Below are 19,220 nucleotides of genomic sequence, written 5' to 3'. Positions count from 1 at the left end.
TGAGTGTTTCGATCATAAGCCTGCATAAAACAGTATAAAATCTCAAAGACAACATACACGATGACCTGAAGGGTATGTGTGTTCATTCAAAGAAAGGTTTTCCTATGAATTAATTAGAAAAGAGTCAATTTTTACTGTGCACTGTGGATTTCCTATGGAAATTGTAGTGAGAAAGGTGTTTCTCAACATGCCATTAGGTCGTAAATGGATCTGGTCTAGCAGAGGTGTCGTGGTTGCCATGGGTACCAGGGGGGGGCCTGGTGTCGTTGCAGACATCCTGGCATCCAGTTTATTGGGAGAGGGGACTGTGACGATTTGTTAATCTAATGAATAACTGATTTGTTAAATCAAATGAAAAATTGTGTGTTTGATTGGTCCAGACGCTACAAAATGCTGCTCCATGTGAAAGCCCGCACGTGATGGAGATTTACCGCTGATTACAGAATCGGCTTTACTGAGAAGATGCACATTAAATATTGCATGCGCTTTATCGTGCAGCCCTAATCAGTAGCCAATGAGCTTACTCCTCAACATTCAAATACTTGGCCATTTCTTGCTGTAGCAGTTGCAGCGCACTTCAGAAACCCTCCACCTCCCCAGCTCCACCTGTATAGATCTGCTACAGGGTGATTTCATGTGTTATTCATGTGGGTTATTTCATATATGTTATATGTGCAGCAGCAGTATTTCTTACATGCTCACAGCAGCATGTTGTGGATGTATTGGCAGCAGCAAGTCTCGGTACTTACTCTGCAGAAGTGGAGCAGATCTATTCCGCCGAGACAAAACATGTTAACACTGCCATGTACATTACCATGCTAAACTCTCCAAAAGTTGTCATGACAGAAATGCACTTATTTTGGTCCTAGAATGAATTAGCGCTTTGCAAGAATCAGTTAAATTAATGAATAACTCATTAAAAAGACAGTCACTTGCTGCCACCTACTGGTGTAAGATGTGACCTGCAGAAAGAGTAATTGAAAATCCCCATCACTAATAAAGTCAGAGACTTTATGGGGTGGTTTCCCGGACAGAGATTAATCCTAGTCCTAGACTAAAATTGAGTGTTTCGATCATAAGCCTGCATAAAACAGTATAAAATCTCAAAGACAACATACACGATGACCTGAAGGGTATGTGTGTTCATTCAAAGAAAGGTTTTCCTATGAATTAATTAGAAAAGAGTCAATTTTTACTGTGCACTGTGGATTTCCTATGGAAATTGTAGTGAGAAAGGTGTTTCTCAACATGCCATTAGGTCGTAAATGGATCTGGTCTAGCAGAGGTGTCGTGGTTGCCATGGGTACCAGGGGGGGGCCTGGTGTCGTTGCAGACATCCTGGCATCCAGTTTATTGGGAGAGGGGACTGTGACGATTTGTTAATCTAATGAATAACTGATTTGTTAAATCAAATGAAAAATTGTGTGTTTGATTGGTCCAGACGCTACAAAATGCTGCTCCATGTGAAAGCCCGCACGTGATGGAGATTTACCGCTGATTACAGAATCGGCTTTACTGAGAAGATGCACATTAAATATTGCATGCGCTTTATCGTGCAGCCCTAATCAGTAGCCAATGAGCTTACTCCTCAACATTCAAATACTTGGCCATTTCTTGCTGTAGCAGTTGCAGCGCACTTCAGAAACCCTCCACCTCCCCAGCTCCACCTGTATAGATCTGCTACAGGGTGATTTCATGTGTTATTCATGTGGGTTATTTCATATATGTTATATGTGCAGCAGCAGTATTTCTTACATGCTCACAGCAGCATGTTGTGGATGTATTGGCAGCAGCAAGTCTCGGTACTTACTCTGCAGAAGTGGAGCAGATCTATTCCGCCGAGACAAAACATGTTAACACTGCCATGTACATTACCATGCTAAACTCTCCAAAAGTTGTCATGACAGAAATGCACTTATTTTGGTCCTAGAATGAATTAGCGCTTTGCAAGAATCAGTTAAATTAATGAATAACTCATTAAAAAGACAGTCACTTGCTGCCACCTACTGGTGTAAGATGTGACCTGCAGAAAGAGTAATTGAAAATCCCCATCACTAATAAAGTCAGAGACTTTATGGGGTGGTTTCCCGGACAGAGATTAATCCTAGTCCTAGACTAAAATGGCCCTTTAAACCAAATTAACAGAAATCTGCTTTCTCTGTCATGGTTTTAAATAGTCTCAGACTTAGTGTAGTCCAAATTTTAATAGGCTGATTTCCTGGAGGAAGACTAGAGCTACTTCAGGACTAAACTGAGGCTTAAATTAAACCTAGGTAGGTTTAACGTCATATTAACATGTTTCCAGTCTTTATACAGTGTATCAAAATTATTGGTACCCTTTGTAGATATGAACAAAGAAGCCTGTGAAAATAAATCAGCACTGTTAATCATTTTGATCTTTTATTAAAAAAAAAGAAACCTTAAAGGGATCCCTGGGTATTAAGACTTGTATGGCTTAATATAACGTAAATGATGTCTCTTCCTGAAATATGTAGTAGAAGACCCATTAAAGATTTATGTTATTTTAAAAATTACATCGTTTTATACATATTTTGGACTATTATGACATAGCGTTTCTCAGCCGTTAGTAAGCTCTTTCAGTAGCTGTCGTCTACTAAACGACTCAAAGGCATCAGGACTAAAGATGATATCGTAGCACCGAGTTGTGTTGCGGTAAAAAGCCAAACTATAGAAATAAGCGCCAGTAGCTCACCGAGTGCAACCATTTGACGTCATCGACGCAGAATGTATTGTGCACATAAAATAATGGCGCCCCCCATAGTCCAAAAACCATGTCGATTTTTTTAAATAACATGCATCTTTCATGGGGTTTGTACTATATATTTAAATAAGAGACATAATTTACGTTATATTAAGCTATACATGTCTTAATACCCAGGGATCCCTTTAAAATCTTTCAACCAAGATGGAAGGGAAGGGAAATCTCATTATGAAAGGTTTTGTTTTTCTCTCTAATGCTCATTGGCCACAATTAATGGCACCCTTTTATTCAATACTTTTTGCAAACTCCTTTTGCCAATTATCAGCTATGAGTCTGTCCTATAATTCCTCATGAGTTTGGAGAACACCTGACAAGAGATCAGAGACCATTCCTTCATCCAGAATCTCTCCAGACCCTTCAGATTCCCAGCTCCATGTTGGTACTCTCTCCTCTTCAGTCTTCTATAGGGTTCAGGTCAGGGAACTGGGCTGGCCATGGCAGAACCATCGTTTTGAGCTCAGTGACTCATTTGTTGTGTTGATTTTGATGCTCCTATTGGATCATTGTTCTGTTTGAAGATCCAACCACGACCCGTTATAAGGCTTTCTGACCCCAAGACTTAACCATGTTCTGCAATTCTCCAGCTGTGATCCTTGGAGAGTCTTTGGCCACTCAAGCTATCCTCCTCACATTGCATTAAGACAATATAGACAGACAATATACTGTAGGCAGATTTGTAACATTTCTTGTTAATTGGAACTCCCTAATTATTGTTCTAATGGTGGAAATGTCCAAGGCTTTAGCTCTTTTGTGTGTGTGTGTTTTTTGCTATTTGTTTGACTTCATATTTTGTAAAGCTCAACAATCGGTTGCTGCACAACAGAACTATTTTTTTTTTCATTGTGATGGATGGCAAAGAGAATCTGGCCTTTGTGTTCCTCATATTTAAATTCCTGTGAAACAAAAAGTCATGGCTGGATAATTTCATGTTCCTAGTCACCATGGAGTTCTAAAAAAATTAAATATGAATGGGAATATAGATCTTCAGAGATTTTACTCATAATAATTTCTAGGACTTCAAATAATTGTGGCCAATGTGTATTAGAGAGAAAAAAATATTTTCATAATGTGGTTTTGTTGAAAAGTTAGTTATTTTTTTATTTATTTTATTTTTATTTACTTTTTTTAAATAAAATATCAGAATAATAAACAATACAGATTTTCACAATCCTCTTTGATAATATTTTTTAGGGTGCCAATATAATTCTGACCATGGCTTTCTCTAAAACAGCTGCTTTATGTAAAATATAATAAATAATAATAATAATGTTACAAAACTGACAACAACAGCTGATTGCAAGAATTCATGCAAGAATTCATTACAAAGAGATTTCTAGGCATTCCTTTTATTATTATTCGACACCTGATGTGTGCAGTTTACTTTGCTTGCTTTAAAAAAACTTGTTCAGTAACATTTTTGTTTGTGTGTTTTTGTTGATTGCAGGCTTTTTTTCCGCTGCTATTGTTTTACTGACTGTGAAACTGAACTGAAATGACATACAGCTATCTCTTCTTGTGACAAGCTTTGTAAATAAAATATATTGCTCTGCAAACCACAGTTTGCTGATATCTACAGTAACACAAACACATCCATAATAACATAAATGTGCTGGCAGCTTCCTTCTTTATGAAATGCATAAAAGTGGCCTTGGTGAAAGTCCGGATCTAAAGGGAAGACGGATGGATAATGACACTGTTCACTAAGGTAAGGTAAATAGAGTCTGGAAAGACAGATATATGGGTTATTTTTGGTCCCTGAGAATTTTATTGAAGAGACACTAAAAGCCACAAAGAAATATCCTGTACTCCTATATGAATAATAATTGTGCTTCAGAAGGTTTATTCACAATTCTGGGTGCCTTTAATCTTAGAACATGATCTCTGATCAAAGCCTTTGATGCAATTTTTATTAAAAATATTTTTTCCCATCATAGATAAAAGTATGGAGGGTATGAGGGGCAAACAAATCTCAACATGCCAAATCTATAGGAGAAATCATTTTGTTTTCCACACACTAATAAATGAGTAGCCGGGATTTGTGTTGCCTGAATGTATGACCCTCTCTTACAACTGTATCATACTCAAGACTGTCTTAATAGGTTTAGCCTTCAAAAGTAAACTGTGTGTGTCAACACATCAGCGCCTATTTATATATTTATTTTGGTTAGTTTTTTTTTTCTTCTTTTTTGGCTGCTTCTCAATCTAATTTTAATTTTAGTTATTTTTACTGGCTTTGACAGGCCCTGCATCCTAAAAAAAATCTATTATTTTTATTTTATTTTATTTTATTTCTGCTTCGCTTTTTTATTTTACTTCTAGTGATGGCTTACTGGCTTTGACAATTAATAACAGCCCTGCATCTTAAAAAATATATATATACGTTTTATTTTAACTGATTCGCAAAAAAAGGCTTAATATTACCTAATTTGAGGGTGCTGAATTCAAAAATATCAATAAAAACATGTACTTATTTTATTTTATTATTATTTTTTTTTATTTATTTTTTTTTTTCAAAAAAAAAATAATCTCAAAGTTTTGGTTTTATGGACAAAAATAAGTTAATGTATCATTTAACTTACAATCTGCAAAGGAAGTGGAAATCAGGACTAGGCATAAAATATGAATTTCTGCATAATCATTCATACATGTGAAAATGGGCTGAGAATTGAACAAATAGTTGTAATTTGGCTCAGAGGAAGACAGAAATCATTTCTTTGGCATTTATTTCTGCAGATTAAATGATAATACAAGGCTTTTTCACCTTAAACAACATGCTGCTGTGTGAGCATGTAAGGAATATTGCTGCTGCAAATATAACATGCATGAAATAACCCCCATATAGCATACGTGAATCACCTCGTAGCAGATCTATGCAGGTGGAGCTGGGGAAGGTGGAGGGTTTCTGAAGCACGCTGTAACTGCTACGGCAACCACTAGTCAGTCATATATTTGAATGTTGAGCAGCGAGCTCATTGGCTACCGATACAGGAGAGAACCAATCAGCTGTGCCATGTGATGATGATGTCATTAGGTCAGATTGAGTTAGACCTATCGGACTGCGCCATCTAGAGTTTCATGACAGAACTCTGTATTTGTCAAAGGCAAAAATGCTAAGAGCAAATCATATATTGTGAGAAAGTCTGACGTGCTTGAGCAAAATGGGCACTATTTTCAAAATCAGCACCCCAAAATTAGCACGAAACAAGTTCTGGATTCCATTCATCAAACATGATGCAGGGCTATTTATTAACTATTCAAAATTTTCAATATCTAAAACAATTAAGAATCCTTCATTTAAACAATTTAAACCTTCCTTTAACAAGGATCCATTTGCAAGAATACTGGCCTTTTAGCATGTTTCTGATATCTGACCGCTTAAGTGCAATTTTCAGTGTCCTCTCTTAGTGTTTATGGTTAGTTTGTGAGAGTATGATCTGTTTTCCTCTGTGGTTGTTTTTTTCACACCCGTGGGCTTTCTATGCTAGTCCATCACTGTCAGTCCAGCGATCACACTGACTGCTACTCAGCAACACAGACAGCTGCAAAACAAAAGGCCAGTGACCGATGGGCAGGGAAAAGGACACCAGTCTCATCACACAATTACATCTCATCAACAGTGACTGAAATTCAGAAATGACAGCCAAACTTTTGTAAGTCACATAAACAATCAGTAGGGGGCCCCCTTACACATTTAGCCATTATAATATCGTTATTTTAATTAATGTGGCATGTATATCCATGCAAGCGCATGTTAAAGCTATTATAATATGTTGTTAGATGATAATTTGTGACCCTGGACCACAAAACCAGTCATAAGTCGCTGGGGTATATTTGTAGCAATAGCCAATAATATGGGTCAAAATTATCGATTTTTCTTTTACGCCAAAAATCATTAGGATATTAAGTAAAGATCATGTTCCATGAAGATATTTTGTAAATTTCCTATTGTAAATATATCAAAACTTAATTTTTGATTAGTAATATGCATTGCTAAGAACTTCATTTGGACAACTTTAAAGGCGATTTTCTCAATATTTAGATTTTTTTGCATCCTCAGATTCCAGATTTTCAAATAGTTGTATCATAACAAACCATACATGAATGAAAAGCTTATTTATTCAAGCTTATTTACATTAAAATTGACACATATGACTGGTTTTGTGGCCCAGGGTCACATATAATTGATATTAAATAATATAATTCAAATTTTTTGAATTTGTTTTAATAATATAACAAAACAATATCACGGTCAATCATATCAAATTAATATGTGTGAAAAGTGAAAATATTATATTTAAAATGCTTGACCAACTAATACAGAATGATAGTGACAAAAATGTATGTATTTTATATAAATATTAAGATGAAAATAACAACTTTGACAAAAGACGGCAATGTAGGAAAAATTCAACCCGATCTCATGAAAGAGTGTATAAATAGTACGCCAAATAAAAACGAAAACTCGTGGTATTGATACGCAAAAATGGACTTTGGCGTGTATATGCTATGCGATGGGTAGGTTTAGGGTTGTGGGGTAGATGCTTATCATATGTACGTGAAAACTGCGTATCATATGCACGCCAACAAATTTCGTATCATATGCACGCGAAAACTGCGTATTATATGCACGCCAAAGTCCATTTTTGCGTATCAATACCACAAGTTTTCGTTTTTATTTGGCGTACTATTTATACGCATTTTCATGAGACCGGGCTGGAAAAATCATACAGCGAGGTATTCAGACAAACAAACGAATGATACAAAAAAATTGTGACGGTATTAAATATCACATCTGCGAATGTTTGGTCCTCTGCACATCTCCTATGTGTCTTCAGTAATAATACACACCAAACGCAGCGGCCACACAGAACAAGCTGTCCTGTTAGAAAAAGAACATAAAATGATAAAGTAAGGGATGAAAGTCACATTAATGCAAAAATAATTCCTCACTTACATTCATAAATATATCTTGAGCATAGCTGTCTGTATCTGCATCCCAGAAGCAGCGCGCAGCCATCCTGTGAAAACATATTCAGTGAAAAAAAGTTGATTTTATTTTATAGAATAACTATAATCACCCAAATACGTAAAAAACTAATTTTTTAAATGAAATCCGATATTTAAATATAGTTCATTTTAATATGTAATGTGAAATTAAAAAGTCAAAAAAAATTGTGAGTCTTATATAACTAACAACACATTTTTTTACACTGCAGTTGTTTTTATGGTGGTGGCTCAAGATCTTGACAAGTCAGTTCTGCAAATACAAACAGCTCTCAGTATCAGATGCCCTGCAATATTAGTTTCACATCCTGAGCCCACAGTGAGTCAGACTGTCTCTTACTCGATGTGGGTGACCTAGAAAGATCAGTAGAAACCTCAGATACGTGACAACAACCCAAAGCTCGGCTAGACATCTGAGGACACGTCTTGCACGTGAAAATGTCTGTGGTCATGGGTCTACTGCATGAGCGCTAGAGGTCTGTTTGAAACCATCCTGATTTCACAATTCATTCATTTTCCTAAGAAGTATTGCGCTTACTTGACTCCTTCTCCACGCTGCTCTCCAACGACCACCTGCACGATGAGCTTGTATCTGTCAAAGCCCACGTCTGAAAATACAACAGCCTGCTGTCACTCAAGTATCAATCAAAACCAAAGCTTAGCCAAAAAAAAAAAAGTTTCCATGTTCAATTGTATGTCAAATTATTTTTCTTAGTTTCCGACACTGTTGATTTCCGACTCACAGAAACAGAGCAGTATCAGCGCCTCTCACCTCGCAGCTTGTTTTTAATCGAGTCTGCTAAAGATCTGGATAATGTGGGAACCTCCTCAGGATCTTACTGCACTCCATACAGCTGCTCCCTCAGGATTTCTCTAATGCACTCTTTCGCCGCTCCTGCCTTGAACCTACAGGAGGAAATGAACGCAAACAGTATTTATATAAAGTTCAGCAGATGTTTACGTAAACACTTCTTCATAAATGCAGTTTAGAAGCACTCAAATCCAGCCTTAAGTTTAGCTAGCTGCTATTTTAGCTGGCTAAGTTAATCGCAAAACGCTTAAACAAGAAGAAGGTCGTCTTACTTGTCTTTATAATTCGGTCTAATGAGGTACGTGTTCGCTCCCACGTCCATGAATGAAACGCTTCAAACGTTTAATGTGTGCAATATTTGAAATCACCAAAACAAACACGCCCCTACCCCAAAAGGGTCTTGCCCCTATTTTGATAGCTCCGCCCCACATATACGTACGCAACCCAGGCAACGATTAGTTCTGTGAAACAAAGCAAAACCAATGTTATACCGTGTCTACGGATGTGAGCGGCGCGGCGCAACAAATCCCGACAGAAAACTGCTGCCGGGTTCTATTTATGATGTGCTGACACACATTTCAAATGGTTTTCAACGGTCGTTTGATCGCGTCCAGTGTAGTCAGACTTTAGCTGTTGTAGACACGGTGTTACTCACCTATTGAGAAGAAACAAAGCAACCTCGGCGTCCGATCGCAGGCCTCCGCTCCTTGAGTTCTCTCCAGCACTGGAAAGCTGATCCAATATTTTACACGGGTCCTACTTCTTGCCTTATCTTTCCGCAGACGTTTTCCTCTTTTGTTTTTTTATCTGCCATCTCTATCTTTCTGTCGCTCGGCTCGGCTAATGTCCGTCCCATGCACTGAACGCGCTCTCCTCCACATCACGAGTAGACACGCCCCTTATTGCTGATTGGCTACAAGTTTGTTTTGCTATTCGGCCCGAATCAGTTTTCTAAAGTGTTTTTGAAAAATCACATACCCTGCCTTTAAACGTTCTCAGCGCGTTCTGAAGAAAGTACATTCAGACGTAAAAACACTGGTTATCACATAGATCAGTGGTAAAAACACGTTTATACATTCGCGTCGACTTAAGTCTGATTTCTAGAAATAGCCTAAATAAATTCATATCGAGTCTGGAGGACATAAATTAGTTATCAAACAGGAAAACCAAACTGGCATTAGGGTGAGCTGATATAGGCCCAATGAAGGTAGGTTTTATCTGAAAAGTTCAACTGTGATCTTAGAGCAAGGGAATTTTCCATAAATGTTAGGTTTGGGTAGGTTTTATTTTGTTTGAAGATGTTTTAAACGTTATAATTCCATGCCGTCGGTAAGCTGTAACGTTAAGTCTGTTTTGTGGCCGTTTACACTACACACGTCTGCTATAAAGTCACCCAAACACTTCCTCTGTGGGACTGTGAAACTCAAGGTGGTCTGTCGGTGGTCTTGTGGTGAGATGATGTGCGAGCATGTGATGAGAGATGAAATGTAGGATCCACAGTCACATCACAAATATGCTACAGACCACCTTTTTAAAAAAATATGCAGTTTATTATAAAAATTACATCTTTTTAGATTGTGTTATTACTCTTAATAATAATAATATATATATATTTTTTATTGATTCTTTTCTTTTTGGAATTGCCACATCTACTTTTTGGTTTCTAGAGATCTGAAAGTGAACAAAAGGAAAAGAAAAAAGAAAAAAAACTTCTTCTACAAGTGTAATGACATTGAGTTCCTGTCTGTACCTCCCCCTGAAAGACGTAGGTTTTCTTCTAAACAGCATGTTAGTGCAAAGCATAAATCAGCAGAAACGGGAAGACGTTTGCATCTCCGGTTCACTTGCTCCGTTCCTCCTGCAGCATGAAGTGTGACCTCAAGAAGAAACTCTTACTTTTTTCATTCATGTTGTACTTGATCCTTAACGGTGAGTAAAAGAGGTCACGGACGTTTTTGGGTTTTGTATTTCCTCTCTGTTGAGTTCTCGTTCCTGGCTGTTGATTTGTACGGTATTTTCACTTCAACTTTGCGAAATGTTTCTCACATTAAGGGACGATATAACAAATCTGAACGCTTTTGTGCACTCAAGTTGGAGCAAACGCTTAAAAATGAATGAATTTTATCGCATCACATATCAAATTTTTCTTCATTTTGAACCATAAATCTGATGAACAATTGTGCCTTTACACTAAGCGTTTTTAAGTGTTCAAAACTTTTTGAGCCACTTTTATTGAAAGCATTTGTAATATTGTACCAAAAAAAACGAGACAATTGAAGTACCAAGAAATTTCCTTTGACTCACGGAAAATGTGAACGAGATCTGCAAAACAGCAGCCCTTTCTTCTTTTGAAGAGTTTCATGCCTGTATCATACCATCAATGAGATAACAGCGAGTAGGTTTATTTAACGCTAAAAAGAAACATCATGACACAGACTGTTTGAGATTGCAGTTTTCATGATGTAAGGTGATTTTTTTTTTTCTTTATAGACACAAAGGTTGAAATCTTGGCTACCAAAAAAAGCTGATTTGTTGATTATATTTGCAAAAAAAAGATGAGTTCATTGATGAACCTGCCATTAAACTGTCTATTATAAGCTTTCTGTTGAAGTGACCAAGTGTCGTTTTTATTTCAGTGGAGTCGACGCATGAAGTCAATGGTACATCGGAAGAAAACATCACTGTTAAATTTACTTTACAAGACCCTGTTATCATCAAAATCTCTGATAAACCTAGCCTGTACAAAGATAAGAACAAGATAGGAAGTTGCAAACAAATCAGCCCTTGTGAAGAAAAGTTTGCACTCAGTGATGTGGAAAACAGTACTGTCACACTACACATCACAAATCTCACACTGGAAGATGAAGGAACATATCATGTTGCAGTGTATTCGGAAGGTGCTAACCCTCTTATTGAGAGCAATAGAATTTATATTAAAGTCACATTAAGCAATACAACAACAGGTACGTTTTCTCTTAAAACCTCAGTGTTATATAGAATCCTTTTTTTTTTTTTTTTGAGTGAAATACTCGTATATATTATGTGCTGTTGCTATTGTAATTGTTGGTTTGCATTTTTACATGAGTAAAATTAATGTTTTATTTATAGTAATATTAATACGATTAAACAAGTGTTGCATTTCATTTTAAAAACAAAGTGATTTTTCTTTCAGAAACTACAACCACAACTGTGCATGAAAATATAGTGACTAATTCACCTAAACTGGAGCTATCGGAACAAAAACCATTCTTCATTTTCTTCAGTGCGTCAGTCATAATATTTATATGTCTTTTTGTGGGCATATTGTGCTGGCTTTTTAGGACCCATCCAAGAAAACCAGGTAATGTAGAATTGTTGCATTCAAATTTTTTATCAAATTTCTTATTTTTTATTCTATGAAACAGCTGATTTTGCAGTTTGATAGGGTGATCTTAAAGATATGGGGTTTTTTTTTTAGATTTTGTACATTAGACATATGTTTTTATAGTGGTATTGAATTATATTGTGCCATCTTATGCTAAATTCAGAACTTTTATTATTATACACTACTGTTCAAAAGTTTGGGATCAGTAAGATTTTTTTTTAGAAAGAAATCAATACTTTTATTCAGCAAGGATGCATTCAGTTGATCATAATTGAAAGTAAAGACATCAATAATGTTACACAAGATTTCTATTCCAAATAAATTGTCCAGAAAAAAAATCCATAATGGTTGCCACAAAAGTACGAAGCAGCAAAAACTAATAATTAAAATGTTTCATGAGCAGCAAATCAGCATATTAGAGTCATTTCTGAAGGACCATGTGACACCGAAGACTGGAGTAATGATGCTGAAAATTCAGCTTTAAAATCACTGGAATAAATTAAAGTTTAAAATATATTAGAATAGAAAGAAGTTATTTTAAATTGCAATAATATTTCACAATATTACTTTTTATTGTATTTTTGATCAAATAAATGATGCCTTGATGAGCAGAAGAGACTTCTTTCAAAAACGCTTAAAAACTCTAAACTTTTGAATGGTAGTGAATGTTAGTATATAGTAATGCTTTCAGAAAAGTAACAGGGTTGAAGATTTACAGATTAATATTTACAAGCCTTGTGCTCAAAATCGTTAAACTAGATGCTTTTTAGATTTCTACAAATGTCCACTTCTTAATTTCCGGTAGCTTTCAAAACCACGGTAACAGGGTTGACATTTAACGATCGTTCATTACTGTAAAACATAAAATAAAATGATTCATGGAGTAGTTCATTGCTTTTAAAAGGGTAATGGTAGTAGTAGTAAATAAATATGGTAGTAGACACTTTTGATACACCGTATTTAAAAAAAAAAAAAAAAAAAAAAACATTGTATCACATTGTGTTACAAATAAAATCGAAAATAGAGGGAAAAATATATAGTCAAAATGTCTGAAAAGGAAATTTAAAAAACATAAATATTAAATTAAACTAAAGTATTTTAATTAAAATAAGTAAATGTGCAGATTTACTAAAAGAGCAAGAAGTCCCCCACACATCTTCTTGACAAAGACGCAGAAAAAATAAAAATAAAAAGCTACTCAATTTTTAATGTGTTCAAAAAATTGTGTGCTGATTGTAACTGTACTGATTCTCAGATGCAGAAAACCCACCAGTTCACAGCAACAGATCAACACAACTGGTATGTCATGGCCTCTTTATTTCATTAAATTACACTTTAAAACTTATTACATTTCAGCTTTGTTTTCTTCACGTTTTGTACGTTACGGCCTGGGCTGTTAGCAGGGGCAGTGTGGGACATCCGGGGCTGTGTTTGTCAGCTGTGTGGAGTATGGAGAGTTAGACTTTCAAAACAGACCTGAAAGAGATGACAGAGTAAAACCTGCCGAGGCGACATCAAAGGCCCAGGATGGAGTGGAATATGCTGCCATCATTTTCCCTCAGCAAAAACAGCCACCGAGTGGGCGGATGAGAAATAAACAGCAAGTACCTGCTATTAAGTGATAGTCATAAAACCATATACCATGTATTGTCCACTAAAGTGAGTCTGTTTTAACGTTTGCTCATGTAAACCTAATATATACTATTTGGGAGTTATGGAGAGTGAGTAGAAATCTTAAGACTGTTATCATTTTTGATAATAATTACATGATCACAATCTGCCACATACTGTAAGTCATCTTCTCACTGTTAACGAGTTCATACTGATACTGTAAACGTGCCACCGAGTTTAACACTGAGTCATAGTGAGGTGCTAACCACAGAAGCCCCCATAAAGAAACCTGAGGTACTTGAATATATTTGTACAGTATTATGCAACCCAGGCTCATTGGAAAGAATGTGCCTAGCCTGCAAAATTATAGCATGTTGGTTTGTTTCACATTTTGCAACACTTTCCAAGTGAAATGTCCAGTAAATGGTGGTGCAAAAAAAAGGACGTTCAATTCAATCTAAAACAGATGAACGTGAATTTGGCAACATTTTGTTGAGTTGGTTGTTGTATGTGAATCGCAGCAGTCCGTGAATTAAATGTCTGGTGGGTGGCGCTAAAAGGTTAATGCTCTACCACATTTGCAGTGCTGGGTAGATTATCAACTGATTACAAATTACATGACAAAACTAGTAGTTATAACTATAGTGACATAATCCATTACATTACACATTTTAGGTAATATAGGGCCAGATTTACTAAACTGGGCAAATCAGCGTGAGAGCGTAATCCCATAAAAGCGCAGATGGGAGTGGAAAGTTCTGCAGGTGATTTATTGGCAATGCACGTATTAAAGAACATAGACCGTAAATAATCATGCAAATACTTAGTAAATCATGTTGCGTGATTCATTTAAATACTCTCCTCTCATAAATTTTGCACCTGAAAGGCAAACTCCTACAAATGCATATGCCATAAGGTCAGTCGCAAAAATGAAAATCCTGACAGTAGTAAATCCTGACAGTAGTTTTTTAACACCAAAAGGTGGTTTAGTAAATCTGGCCCATAATCTGCAATAGTGGTAGGCTGTTTTAGAAAGGAAAATTTTAAAAAATGAAAAACAGGAATTAGGGCGAATCAACAAATTATGAATTATTTATTGCTATTGTGCGAATAATATGTAATCACGTAATCAATAAAAAGTAACTGTAATCTGATTATGTATATTTCACATGTAATATAATCTAGTTACAAGTACTTACATTTTGGAATCTGATTACATAATCCAGATTACATGTAATCTACCCATTACTGCACATTTGAAAATATCGTACCGCTACACCTAACAAAGGCAAACATGAGGTAAAAATGCATTTGCTGAAGCAAGCGTGCTATTTTATGTTGCTACTACAAGTCTTTGAGCACTTTTATCGTGACTTGTGCGTCACAGGACTTGTACCTGAGCAAGTGCAGTGCTGTACCAGGTGCGCTACTGAGCAAATTTACTATGTGACATACACCATACATATGGAGCTAATTAAAATATGTGATGCAAATGCATCACAAATGACAATTCATGCACTATGGTGAAAGTGTTTTGAGGTCATAGTATCACTAGTAAAACTGCGTGAAAAATCTATAATCTGACCCTTTAATCATAATTTGTATGAAAAGGAATGAAAGTTGTTGGTGTTTTACTGTCACTAGTGTTCATTGCAACTGGAAACTGCAGCGAGGTGTATGCATAGGTACGTTTGTGGAGTTTTGCAAAAATATAGAGGCACGTTTTTTCCAATAAGCCCATGTTGCAACCACAAGCATATCATTTCTCATACTTGCTCCATCTGTGGTATACACAAGAATAATACCTCAAACTGTGGGGCTTATGAGGAGAGGTTTGTGTGCTATTACATTTATTAAAAATAAGACTTACGATTTGATAAAACTGGCCAAAAATCCCCAGCATTTATGGAGGGACCTGAGTCATTTCCAGACCAGAGACTTGAGAGTGTGGCAGCGAGTTTTGCATTCACAGACACCACTCACGTTTTCTTCAGAAAATGTGAAGATAAGTTTTGATTTTGTCGTTCTCCTGTTATCATTTTCTTATGCGCTACTAAAATGCTTCTGTGTATCCTAACACTATGTATCTTAAAATGTAAGTCAGCAGTTTGTGTATTATGTAAATTGTGTATGCTGATTATTGCACTATGTGTGTAAATATTGTACTTGAATGAGTTCTGTACTACATATGAATGTATAGCCAAGAAGGAGTCTCATAAAATGTGTAAAAATGTTAAACACAGTTAAAAAAAAATATGACACAGCCTGTCATTTTTAAACACAAGCATCCTGATTTAACACTAAAAGCAACAGATGCACTTTACACACGCCAGAGAGCGTTTGATTTTGTTTACTTCTGTGTGAAGGTTCATATGAGCACGGCCACGAAGATAACATCAGATGTGGCTGCATGTGTTGGCAGTAGGAGTGTTGATGGAGTCATGTATACTGCGTTTTAAACCGAGAACTGGCGAAAATGAAAACGTCTTTCTATCAGAAATTTCTGCGAGCATCAAAACCTAACATTTCAAACCGCAAAATATGCAAGCACTAAGAGAACCATGACTCTAAGCTGCATGGCGAAGAGTTTCCAGCACCCACACAGGCTTGTCCTGAATATCTAATGAGAAACGCGATATGGCCTATTAAAAAAAACAAAAAAAAACAGTGGGCCGACCTATATTGACACATGTAAGTTTCACTTAGTTTCTGTTTATAGTGAAATGTTTCCTTTCAGTCAACAAAACCGTAGTGCTGGTTAAGCATTTATCATATCTGACACCATGCGTCTCATTTTCCATTGACGGCCTCGAGACTGCATCCTGCTACTAACGTTAAGGTAGGTCTTTATTACAAAAATTAAGCAATTATATACGTAGTATGCTATAGTAACAAAGTGAGTATTTTCACAATAACCTGAATCATTTATAAAACATTTGAAAAAGTAAAAACATTCTAAATATTAGTGAATATTAGATTTTAGTGGAATTCTAAAACCTAAGAGCAAAAGATTTCTTTATATAGCTGTAGTTAATCAATTCTGAAAAAGACTCTTTAAAGCAGCGCTACAATAGTGTCATTATCCGGCTCAGTTCAGTTCAAGTTTTTCTTCTCATCCGACAATGTCATTTCTGTCAGATCGATAGCATAGTCCTTAACAAAGCGCCACTTAAAATAACACTTGAGTAATAAGAGGTCAGTATACATTGAGGAATGTAACACGACTGAAAGGCTACATTGACCAATCAGCATCCAGGACAGGATATTTGGTGGGTTATAACATTAACAAAAGTCAAATACTTTTATAATCATGCTAAACCTTATTTTTGGGTAGTAATTGAATACATGTATTGTGGATTACAAAATAAGATTCCAAAAATTGGTCAAACTTTATTTTAAGGTGTCCTTGTTACATGTTAAATGTATACTTACTATTGTAGTAACAATTAATTATACATAATTACATGCAAGTAACCCTAAGACAAACCCTAATCCTAACCCTAAGCATATAGTAAGTACATGTAGTTAATTAATATTACTCAGTACTTAAATTTATAATTACACTGTAACAAGGTCACCTTAAAATAATGTGTAACCCAAATACGAAGTACTTGTAATTGGATTACATTACATTTTAAAATGTGCATAATCAGATTACAGTTACTTTTTTTATGTATTACATCAGTACAAGTTATTCACAGAGTTGATTCTTCCTATTTTTCCCTTTTAAATTTTTCTTTCTAAAAAGAATTATATACTGTCATATCATTTAGCTTTGGATATTCACTGTATAGAATGGCTGTGTAAATGTAATGTAAATGTATTTACGATCTATGCTTCTGAATTTCAATTATACCACATATGAGACAAATAGTTACACAATTTACTAAACACTACTGATGTATAACTGACAAAAATATTTAAAACCTGGAAGACTTTCACCATGTCATTGCTATTTTCATGTTTAATAATGTTTGTTCATGTGATGCAGAGATTCCCAAACTAGTCAGTCAAACCCCTTTGGCCTAAAATATTTACTTGTAGCCCCCTGAGATTTAAAGTTAATATTTCAATAATTTAACACCACATTCACATGTTCACAGTTGTCTCTGATCAAAATTAATGTAAAAGTAATCCAAAAGTAGTCCGAGTAATCTAGATCTAGGGGAAGTCATGGCCTAATGGTTAGAGAGTCTGACTCGTAACCCAAAGGTTGCGGGTTCAAGTCTCGTACCGGCAGGGATTGTAGGTGGGGGGAGTGAATGTACAGCGCTCTCTCCCACCTTCAATACCACGACTGAGGTGCCCTTGAGCAAGGCACCGAACCCCCAACTGCTCCCCGGACGCCGCAGCATAAATGGCTGCCCACTGCTCCGGGTGTGTGTTCACGGTGTGTGTGTGTTCACTGCTGTGTGTGTGTGTGTGTGTGTTCACTGCTGTGTGTGTGCACTTTGGATGGGTTAAAAGCAGAGCACTAATTCCAAGTATGGGTCACCATACTTGGCCACATGTCACTTTCACTTTTCACTTTTACGTTACTGACTACAATTTTCTGTCAGTAACTGAAGACTGCAATTTGTAAGTAATCTACCCAGCATTGACTGTTGTGAGCCATGTTATATTAAGTATCTAAATAGTATGTACTTACTTTTAAATTAATTATTTGATACAGTGCGCTTATTGTGTGCATACGCGTTTTTACATAGTAAAAAACCCTCCTGTAGTTACATATACAACTGATTTCTGTAGTTACATGTATAATTACACTTAATCACACAAAAGTGTTTTATTTTGCAGTCGTGACCAGCTGACTGTACATTGTCACTTACTACTTGAGATCTGTGACTTCTAAGATAAAACACCTGATATTAGATTACACACGTTTAAATAAGAAAACCCCTTTACCCTTTGCATATACCATGTTGTCCAGTAGGTGGAGTTAAACTATTACAATCGTTTCTTCCTGTAACTCTTAACTGTTTCTTCACTGTTCATGTTGATTAGACAGTTATTTATATAACAAATTGTGCGCAGTTTCTCAAAGAATTAAGAAAAATTTGATGTTTAGTAATAAAAACGTCTGGCCACTGTTATCTTAAATTATTTGATATACAGTAAATGTCTAGTTAATGTTGTTTGTAGTTTGTAGATAGGTTAAATACATTGCAATACAGTTTTAAAGTAATGTACAATGTTTATTTACACACCCATTTCAACTTTTTATTAGTTCACTGAATAACCTAAATTGATTGATTTTTTTTATTATGAATCCACTGTAAAACAAAAAAAAAGTTTGCAATCAGCTTTATGTGTTAAAGGGGTCATATGATGTTGCTAAAAAGAACATTATTTTGTGTATTTGGTGTAATGAAATGTGTTTATGCGGTTTAAGGTTAAAAAAACATTATTTTCCACATACTGTACATTATTGTTTCTCCTCTATGCCCCTCCTTTCTGAAACGCATCGATTTTTACAAAGCTCATCGGTCTGAAAAGCGAGGTGTGCTCTGATTGGCCAGCTATCCAGTGTGTTGTGATTGGCCGAATACCTCAAGCGTGTGACGGAAATTTTACGTCCCTTACCATATTGTGATACCTGCTGCAACCACATGTGACGACCCCGGGCTGGACTCCGCTTCGTCCACGGT

General features: G+C 35.9%; 2 protein-coding genes across 2 annotated transcripts; one reads left to right on the top strand and one right to left on the bottom strand.

Moving 5' to 3' along the window:
- Positions 1 to 7,558: 7,558 nt before the first annotated feature.
- On the bottom strand, positions 7,559 to 8,949 carry dynlt2b (dynein light chain Tctex-type 2B). The gene is given in 5 exon segments (XM_016544063.1): positions 7,559 to 7,661; positions 7,737 to 7,800; positions 8,325 to 8,394; positions 8,559 to 8,692; positions 8,870 to 8,949. Coding segments are annotated over 5 exon segments (366 nt in total). The 5' UTR covers positions 8,920 to 8,949; the 3' UTR covers positions 7,559 to 7,613.
- A 1,468-nt stretch (positions 8,950 to 10,417) lies between these two features.
- Positions 10,418 to 14,367, top strand: LOC107732657 (uncharacterized). Its single transcript, XM_016544059.1, has 5 exons — positions 10,418 to 10,526; positions 11,234 to 11,560; positions 11,770 to 11,937; positions 13,217 to 13,260; positions 13,362 to 14,367. The coding sequence occupies exons 1-5, from the start codon at positions 10,463 to 10,465 to the stop codon at positions 13,581 to 13,583; spliced, it is 825 nt and encodes a 274-aa protein (XP_016399545.1). The 5' UTR covers positions 10,418 to 10,462; the 3' UTR covers positions 13,584 to 14,367.
- Positions 14,368 to 19,220: the final 4,853 nt, after the last annotated feature.

Source organism: Sinocyclocheilus rhinocerous, unplaced genomic scaffold, assembly GCF_001515625.1.
Source record: "Sinocyclocheilus rhinocerous isolate Xijiao unplaced genomic scaffold, SAMN03320098_v1.1 scaffold579, whole genome shotgun sequence".
Taxonomy (NCBI): domain Eukaryota; kingdom Metazoa; phylum Chordata; class Actinopteri; order Cypriniformes; family Cyprinidae; genus Sinocyclocheilus; species Sinocyclocheilus rhinocerous.
Note: the sequence above shows the minus strand (reverse complement) of the source record. Positions and strands in the feature narration are given on the sequence as shown.

Excerpts from the sequence above, each read along its gene's own strand:
- LOC107732657 (XM_016544059.1), top strand. The coding sequence starts at position 10,463 with ATGAAGTGTGACCTCAAGAAGAAACTCTTACTTTTTTCATTCATGTTG. Across the intron at positions 11,561-11,769 it reads ATTAAGCAATACAACAACAG|AAACTACAACCACAACTGTG; the intron begins GTACGTTTTCTC and ends TTTTTCTTTCAG. Across the intron at positions 11,938-13,216 it reads GACCCATCCAAGAAAACCAG|ATGCAGAAAACCCACCAGTT; the intron begins GTAATGTAGAAT and ends ACTGATTCTCAG.